Source organism: Austrofundulus limnaeus, unplaced genomic scaffold (assembly GCF_001266775.1).
Source record: "Austrofundulus limnaeus strain Quisiro unplaced genomic scaffold, Austrofundulus_limnaeus-1.0 Scaffold148, whole genome shotgun sequence".
Classification (NCBI taxonomy): Eukaryota; Metazoa; Chordata; class Actinopteri; order Cyprinodontiformes; family Rivulidae; genus Austrofundulus; species Austrofundulus limnaeus.
The window spans coordinates 559,561-569,363 of record NW_013952550.1 but is presented as its reverse complement, the minus strand read 5'-3'; the positions used below and the strand labels follow the sequence as shown (position 1 = coordinate 569,363).

General features: G+C 37.5%; 1 protein-coding gene across 4 annotated transcripts in view; it reads left to right on the top strand.

Annotated features, from left to right (window-relative positions):
* The window catches only part of ptprub (protein tyrosine phosphatase receptor type Ub), a 311,934-nt gene that overhangs the window by 288,451 nt on the left and 13,680 nt on the right, over window positions 1–9,803 (top strand). For all 4 annotated transcript variants that reach the window (XM_014016596.1, XM_014016595.1, XM_014016594.1 and 1 more), the window contains 4 exons: window positions 629–783; window positions 2,422–2,557; window positions 5,739–5,888; window positions 7,926–8,240. In XM_014016596.1, the coding sequence (XP_013872050.1) occupies window positions 629–783; window positions 2,422–2,557; window positions 5,739–5,888; window positions 7,926–8,240 (756 nt within the window). The remainder of the gene's footprint in view (window positions 1–628; window positions 784–2,421; window positions 2,558–5,738; window positions 5,889–7,925; window positions 8,241–9,803) is intronic.

Genomic DNA, 9,803 nt, shown 5'->3' with positions numbered 1-9,803 from the left:
GTGCATGAATGAGTCAAAGCAAGGCTTTGGGCATGTTTTTTTATGAGAGTATAACAGGATATAAAACTCAAAAACGTTGATTTTACATGATATTTCCCCTTTAAATAGTTATTAACTTTAAGTTGCCTGTGACATGCATATCCTTCAAATACAAAAAGCCAAAGAAAACATCTTTTTATTTAAGAAACTTAACATGATTTTAATAATTTTGTCACATAAATGGCAACTTTTCTTTGAATTTTGCTCAGGCAAAGTGAAACAGGAAGTGACATCAAAGTGAAACTCTCTAAGAACTTCCTGGTCTTTGTTTATTTAAACATTATTATTTAAACTTTGACTCTTCTTCATCTTTCTGATCTAAAAAAGAATCAGATTCTTCTCTACAGTCCGTTTTGTTGGTCATTTTCGAAATGCTCTGTTTAAATACAGACATCACTTTGACATCACTTCCTGTTACTTCACATGCAAATGCTTTAGTTCATTTCAGCAGTGATTTTTATCTATTTGTTGTTGTTTTTTGCAATATCTTATCAATGTTTCCAAAAAATGCATTCATATTTGTTATAAAAATTTGAAGTCACAGGCACTTTAGAAGTTCATGTTGTACCTTTGGTTTTTCTTTCGACAGAGAGGATACTCCACGAAGCACGAGGTCCGTCAGTTTCATTTCACCTCTTGGCCCGAGCACGGGGTGCCCTATCACGCCACCGGGCTGTTGGCTTTTATACGAAGAGTGAAAGCCTCGACGCCTCCCGACGCTGGCCCGGTGGTGGTCCACTGCAGGTAACATGAAGTCACCCATACTGGTACCTCTTATAACCACCAATAACCGTGGGTATAACACATGCTTACAGCCCGAGTGTAATCATGTAAGCATGTATTAGATAACATTTTCTTTTTTTGTGTGCGTCCTAATGTGCCAAAAAAGATGGGACCAAACAGGCTATTTACAGTCCATCAACATTCTCACAATCAAGCACTTGCACAAACACACACATGCCAATCATCCTATAAATAAGAGACATGAAAGATGCACTGCATCCGTATGAGGTGTACACTTTAAAAAAAACTGTGAGCTGATTCAAATAAGCAAAATGACAACAAATTATTTTAGTTTTAACCCCCGGGGCCTGACAGTTAGTGTTCATTTTTATACATTGTGGGTGCAGCAGAGAGCCCCCACAGTCTTATTAGGGGTTGAGAGGTGTAGTTCATGAGGATCGACTGTTTTGCCGACAATATCCTATCACATCCTTTCTGTTAATGGCATCCATAGGTCAGTGTAGGGCTGAGCGGACCGGTTTGTTTGATCCCTGCTTGGTTCTCCCAGAGCTTCTGATATGCATTATAAAACTGCAGARGCCAACACAGTGTCTGGAGACTCTAAACTGTTCAAATTCTCACTCATAAAAAGCACATGGCTAAAACTTGGAAACATTGGTAATAAGCCATTTTAAATGGGAACAGACAAACAAACTTTTATGTATCTATTATTCTTACCCATTTGCAACCATAGTTCTCATTTTTTTATGTCTCCGATTTAGAGGAAAATATGCAAATAGGAATTTTTTTCAGTTTAATTTGATTTCTGGAAATCTTCTCCAAACTCTCCACTCGGTGTCTCGTGGCTCACGGTAAGACACGCRCCGCAGGACTGTCCTGGATCCGCCAAAGAACGGATAAAAATATCATCAGATGGTGATTTGCTTTAGGCACAGCACCCCTACAAAGTCAAATCCCTTCTTTTTTTTAGAGAAAAGCATTTTCTCCTTAGAGCACAAAGTAGTCAGATGAGTAGTATTAGGGGTATTTATGGTGCAAATACCCAGTTTTACAAGGAGGCACCATATTGTGACTTTCTAACAGAAGAAAACATTTTTGAGGATGAACCAGACTTTTTAATACATCTCTCTCACCCATACACATTGAAAATGCTTGCAAACACCTCACCAGCCTGTCTAGGATGTTATGTTGCATAAAAAAGCATCCAATAAGACCCATATTCCCAATCACTCTGCTTTGGATACTTTTACTTATAACCAAAATCCTGTAATCGACWGAGGTTTCAACTTGTTAAGATTTAAATAACTAATTGTTTAGAGTCGAGAACAAGAAATGACGTCACCTATTGAAAAAAAAACCTGTTAATTAACATTAGAGGCTTTATGGGAGGGTGGCCTTGAAGAGACAAGAAATTAAATGTTTCTTCTGATGTATGAATGATTTGAGGGCTTCAGAAAAAGTGCATAAAAGAAAAAAAAATGAATTTGCTGTAAGTATTTAGTACCTTTTGATTGGTTTCTTGTTTTTAAGCATACCTACAGTAATCAAAGACTGATTCAGCTGCTTGTCTTTACAGATACAGAATAGCGCTTAATTCTGTAACTGGCATTTTTTAAGAACTCTGCCGTTGTGTTGCAGTGCGGGGGCAGGGCGCACCGGCTGCTACATCGTGCTGGACGTCATGTTGGACATGGCTGAGTGCGAAGGCGTGGTGGATATCTACAACTGTGTGAAAACCCTCTGCTCTCGACGCATCAACATGATCCAGACAGAGGTCAGGACGAATGTGCAAACCAAGTCATGTCACACATTTTACACAAACATTTTCATCTTTTCCTCAAACGTTCCATCATTACACTGGTTGACTTGCTATAGGGCTTATAGGACACACAGGGTTTACCGCACATAACTCAGATCTGGTCCATCTTTTGAATCCCCCCGCACTTTGTAAACTCTGGGAAATGGCCCCAAATGGCGTGATCTTACAATGTTTATATAAAACTGGTCACACCCCAGATATACAGTATGTYGTACCCTGAATATGATATCATAGTAAACAAGGAAGTAAATTCTATAAAAGAACACCAAAATTAAATAGAGATGAAATAGAGACTTGTTGATTGTTTAAAGTAAATTATTACAATTGATGACAAAGTATAAACTGTAAGAGCGTATGTAAATTCAGTAAATCAATCAGAAAATATCTTGGAGTACAATGCCTCATACCAGAGATGGAGACTTGTGACTCGGACTTAGACTTGAGTCGCATTTAAGTCCCTACTTTTAGAGACTTAGACTTGACTTGGACTCGTGGTTTGAGACATCGTGAACGATGCAAGTCTTTTCACTGCTCACCATGCTCACTCTCTCAGTACACAATTAAAATTATTATATGAATAAATGAGCACAAGTTATATTTTCAACAAAAATTCACCTCAGTGTTGACACAAACAGTAAATTCCAGGTGTTGTAATTTACTGGCACGTTGCTTAATTAAGTCTAAGTAAATAAAGAATAAAGATAACAAAAGATTTAAGCTTTAAGAAATAGGAGGAAAAGAAGATTAGTGAATTTGGCACTGTTCTTTATAAATCAGACCAGACCAGCAACACAGCATGTCAGACCAGACATCTCCGGGGGCTAGACTTCCTTCAACTTTTATCTCAGTAAACAATTGTCTACCTTTTGACGTCTTCACAGCAGAGACTGCAGGCAGGTAGACGGTTTTTAGAGTGTCGGCATCCCAGTCCGCCAAATGGATAACGTCCGTCATGACAACAAGGGGGTTGAGAAGACTCCTCGTCTCACCCCTAAGAAGCCTCCAGGCTTCAGGTGCTGATATCAGTCAGTCCAGTGCTTCTCGGCATTTTAGTAACATCCACGCAGGTGTCCAGCAGGACATTCACTCCTCAGAGACTCACACAGAACCATCCGCTCAGCCCAACAGACAAAGAACAACTGACTAGTGTTAACTGTGCTGAACAGAAAAATTAGTTTCTTGAGAGGAAAAGGTGAGAAAATAAACAATGTGACTTTCTCACACTGGTTCGGCCAGCTGCAAGTTCTTATCAGCAAAGACCTTGAAGCTGCAAAAGGCAGACTTAACATGCTGTCTTAAAAATCACTTCACCTAAGCTTATAAGTCAAACCTTTGCATCACTGGATTAATAGTGAAATTAATTAATCATTAAATCAATTAAAAATGATAATAAACAATGATTAATAACCCAGTACTAAGAAAAAACATTAAAGCACATTTCAACTCTTTTTTTCTTCACAGTGTTAATCTTCTGGAATAAAGAGAGATGCAAAGATTAATTCAATAAAACTTTGAGTAATGATATATTGATCATAACCTCTATTGAAAGATTAAATGAAACAATATATATATATATTGTTGTATTCACTTAAAGAAAATAAAAACAAACTTTAAAATGATTTTCTTCTTATAAGTGTAAAAAATAAAATCAAAGACAAAAATAGAAATGAATATTTCACCAGGGTTACTCCTACACATCAATGCTTTTGTTTTCTGTTGTGTATATAATTGTTTTAAATGAAATGAATACATTTCTAAATGAAAATAAATAAATAAAATGCAAGTGTAAAATACAGTTAACAATACTAATAGATTGTTGTTATTTTAACCTTAACCTTATCTGTAATTTTAAAACAGTATGATGTTTTAATAGTATAACTAAAACATAATACCATGTTTTAATATTTGATTAAAATATAGTAATGTAGAATATAATCTAGTATAGTTAGAATACTTTTGATCAAACTGCAACGAGACTTGAACTTGAGGTCAAGAGACTTGAGGCTTGACTTGGACTTGCAAAAAAAGACTTGTGCACATCTCTGCCTCATACAGTACCAAGTATGTCTGGTGCATTCCTTGGTCTTCATGATGCTGTTGAGGCCTTCTGTATTTACAGTGAGATAAAATTACCCTGACATACGAGACTAATAATGTCATCATTTTTAAATACTGTCACCATATTTGAATACTGCGGTATACCAAAATTAGGGCTGTGTATTGRCAAGAATTTGGTGATACAATACATATCATGACAGAGGGGTCACGATAYGATATATCCCGATATATTGCGATACTATAAGCAAGGCGATATACTGCGATATATTGCGATTTTTTTTGTCCAAAAATTCTATTAAATAAAAACCTCTTACGGGGAAAAAATGAAAAACCAAAATTCATTGTCTCAGAAAATTCTAATATTACAGAGACATGCTTTTGATACATTTAGCTGTGTTCTGCTTTGTATGTATTTTATTTTGTTTCATATTTCTTATTTCATCCATGTTTTCAATTATTAGACTAAATTTGACAATAAATAGTTAGAAAATATATATTTTTTCTAAAAACTAAAAGCAAGTTTTTAATATTAATTTACAATATGGTCACCCAACACTTAACAATAGCCTCTACCTCAAGAGGTAGAGGAGCCAAATGGCTGGCTCACTGCTGCCAACTAGTGGTCAGAGGCTGAACTACAACATAAAAATGAACRGYTGGCARGAAAGTTGACATTTTAAACCTTAATAAAAAAATCGATACAGRGCTTTAGAATATCGATACAGTATCGGGAAATGAAATATCGCGAAATTTCAGTGTATCAACATTTTCTTACACCCCTAACCAAAATATTGTCATACCTCCCAAGCCTTACATAGTGAATTTTGCATGTTTATAAATAGAAATATTAATTACTTTCTATCAGTCTTCAAACATTACAAACAGTAAAAGTTAATAAAAAAAACTCCTGCATTGTTTGTATTGTTTGAAAGTTCATTTAGACGTATTAATGTTTCTAAGCTGCTGCTGCTTTCATATCCTCCTCCTGTAATTCTGTTTGCATCCTATGTGTTGCCTGAAAGTGAATCCAGCAGGAAAGACCCAATAAGTTATTTATCTCAGCTCTTGTCTTTTCCAGGAGCAGTATATTTTCATCCACGATGCCATTCTGGAGGCCTGTCTGTGTGGAGAAACAGCCATCCTGGTGAATGAGTTTGCGGTAACCTACAAGGAGATGCTGCGRGTGGATTCTCAGAGTAACTCCTCTCAGCTGCGTGAGGAGTTTCAGGTGATCTGCTGTTTACACAGATTTTTTACTCAGATGAGCTAAATGACTTACTGCTTTTGTTTTTTTGAAGGGCTGTACCTCATCTTTGTTTGTCAAGATTAGTTTCAGTTCTCTTTCTGTGTGGGTGACATTAAAATCCTCCCTCGGTTTGAAGGAACGCACTCAGAGAACGTTTTTTTTTATTATCAGATGTTGATTTGGAGAGCCAGCTGTGTTCCCACATGCTTTATCTGCTTCATCTGATGCTCAAAACATCAGCTGCACTGATTTTGTGTTTAGCATTTCAAAGTGATACAGAGAAAGGATTATGCTCTTTCTTTAATTGTGCTTCATCCTCATGCAGTATACRTTGAGGAGGAGCTCTCATGGATGGGTTGTTTATGATTGAGGACTGGCACTGTAGGTGGTGCAGCACTCAGGTTACAAACTGTTCCCTCTTCAGAAAGAAAAATGTTCCATTTCTCTCTTTGATCGTGGGAACTCGTGTCTGGCTTTGACTTTAAAAGCCTCTTCACCACCCAATGAGCTATTTTTCTTCTTTTTTTTTTTTCCTTTTTAGACTCTAATCAGTAGTACAGAGATCAGCAAGTCATAGATCTATTATTGATGTAGTGTATTAATGATCCAAATGTTTTTCCACTTTGTCTAAAGTAATTATGGCAATAAAACAACAGCGGATTTTGCAGCATTTTCCTTTTAGGGTTTTTGCTCCGTTAAACTTTGTCACTTTCATTTTTTTATAATTAATTTAGTTTAACTATTTAATCATTCTACAAAACCAGTTTCTCACAGCATTACCTTTAAGATAAAGTGATTTATTTAAATAGTTTTGTGAAAAGCTCATGAACATTTAATGTCTTACCTGTTGCAGATAGCTCCTTGAACTTCTGTTTGGCGAAGTAGAGAATARTTCTGACCAGATTATTGAACTAACAGCTAATCTGAGTGAGGCTAAGACTAAAGTGGATAGATGTCAACTTGTATGGATTTGCAGGTGCACAGACGTATAGAAAAATCTCACCCCTAATTTACATTACATGCGTTACGGCTCCGCTGCGCTGCGGTGCGCAGGTTGCAGCTGGGCGTTTCAAGTCCAGTTTACACTACCTCTGCTCCGCTCCGGTCCGACAGACGTGCAGGAAGGAGATTGCGCGATAAATTCAGTGATAAGTGTGGAAGTCACAGCAAAAAATAATTCCTGTTGGTGCGATGTAATCTTTAAAAATTGACTCCGGCTCCGCTCTGGCATCCTGCAAAAATAAGATCTGTTCTAATTTTGCTGGATCGCTGTCCGCTTACCGCTGCCGTGCGCTGCCAGTGGAAACACTCTCATTGATTATAATGGGTGCATATTTGCTGCGGAGGTCGGACCGGAGCGGAGACGGAACGCAAGTAATGTAAATTAGTGGTCAGAGTTTTTCAATAACTCAGCTTCACATGTATTTTACATTCAGAGCCTGTAGGATGTAAAATAACCGCTAAATAAAATGTTTTATTTAGCGGTATTGAGCTCAGTATTATTATTATTATTATTATTATTATTATACAGGAGATTTACTGGAGAATACTAATACGGGGGTAGGGAAAGAGGGGTAAAACGGGAGACTTGACAGCTATGTAATGTGTAAATCAGCAGCTTTATATATTATTATATGATATAATATTGACGTGTTTGGATGACGATACGATGTTTATCAATATAACAGTCAGTCATGAGATGATTTTGATTCAATTCACAAATCTTTAATTGATTTGATATTGATCCACATCGGGGCGTATGATGACATTATGGATCTCTGTTTTCATTTTGCTTTGATGTAATTAAATCATTAATCATATCAATATGGCTCGATGTATTGTTACAACCCAAACATGTATAATCACCACAAAGATCTCTTTAACGTTATTGAGTTTTCTACTCTCCGTCTCCTTTTCTTGTCTCATCATCTGCCATTCCCGTCATGTCTCCCATGTTTCATTTCGCTCATGAATTTCATTTGATCCTCGGCTTTACCCGTTTAACATTTCCATTTGCAGACTCTTAACTCGGTGACTCCCCACCTGGACGTGGAGGAGTGCAGCATCGCTCTGCTGCCCAGAAACCGGGAGAAAAACCGCAGCATGGACGTCCTGCCGCCTGACCGCGCCCTGGCCTTCCTGGTCACCACCGAAGGGGAAAGCAACAATTACATCAACGCGGCGCTCGCTGACAGCTTCCACCGGCAGGCCGCCTTCATCGTGACCCCTCACCCTTTGCCGGGCACCACGGCTGATTTCTGGAGGCTGGTTTTTGACTACGGCTGCACAGCAGTGGTCATGCTCAACCAGCTCAACCAGTCCAACTCTGCCTGGGTGAGGTCAAAGGGTTTCATACGCTTTTTTATTGCCATTGRTTTGTTGACACTATAAGGAGGCAGAGATGTGGCACAGTTTTCTGAGCCAACCCCCACACAGAAGTTTCTGTTTGAAACTTTTTTACTTTGGGTATCGAGGTTATATGAACTTTACATTTCCTGACACGCCCCGCCTTTCATTAATTCTGTATCTTACTGTGCTTGGGATTAGTTTCTTCATGCCATTTTGCCGGGCTTTGATCCCTGACCACATTGATCTCAAGGCATGACTAGATAACACCGCCCCAGTTTTTTTTTCTTCAATCCTCCAGATCCATCTCAGAAGAATATATTTCCCCCCAGCCACATTTCAAGGCTCGTTTTGTTGCCGGCCCACTTTTTCTCATGAGCATATTTTTTCCCCTCTGTACTGCAGCATTTCTTATTCCATCTTTAGCTCTTGAAATAATCACAGTTGGAAGAAGAGTCACTGGCAGAAACAAAGCACAAGGTTCATGTTGAGGACTTTCAGATCAAATGTGTGTAATGAATCATTTTTAGCCATGCATTTTATTTTTAAGTTTTGAGGCATACAGTGAGTCTTTCTGTTTTTGTCCAAAAAACACCCTTGTTAGCAACACATTGAGCTATCCTCTCATTTTCTGAATGAGACCGATGAAAGGGCCATTACAGTAATCAAGCACTGATTCAGTGAAATAAAAGCTTGTAAAAAATACCCCTGATTATTGGGAAAGAGAATGAAGGATTCCATTTGTCATGATTTCTTTTTCAGGTGGAAAGAAAATGAAAGTTTGCAACAATTAAAGAGTATCATTCCTTGAAGAGGTGCTACTCTATCAGCCATTAAACAAAGTTATTGCGCTGTTAGTTCTCAGATTATGTATGGGTGGGTGGGGGGCACAATATTTGTCAAATTGACTTGAGTTAAAGCCGTTTTTGTGTTTGCTATGTTCAGTTACTTTTGGCGGCCATCTTGAATAAGGCTGATTCTAAAATTTTGGATGGTACTTGACTGTGGCTGCTGCTAAAACTAAAAATTGCGAAGAAAAACAAACAGGCACATTTTTACATTAGTCTCACAGTGTTTCAAGAGTTTGCCAAAAGTCACAGCCCAGTGAGAAACTACCTTTAATTGGTTGTAGGTGTACATGTAGTGATTACTTTGAGATTTTCTTTCAAATCTGTCCAGTGGTTTATGAGATATTTTGCTAAAAAACAGAGAAATGAACAAATTGATTGATAAGCTTGATAAATAAGTGTTGCTGTATGTCTTAGAGGTCGAACGATACAGGATTTTTTAAGGCCAACACTGATTATTTTGTCTTAATCCATCACTGATATGTCCTCCATTTACATGATAAAAAGGACACAAATGTTACACAAGTCTCAGTTTAAATAAAAACGCAGCATTTATTAACAAAACACATCAACAATAAATATAGTTTAAATATATAACAATAAAAACAAACAATCTTAAGATTGTTTATCTTCGAACACACGCAAGTATCGGCTGATGCCGATACAAGTAAAAAACACAAACATTGGCCGACTGATGGTCGAC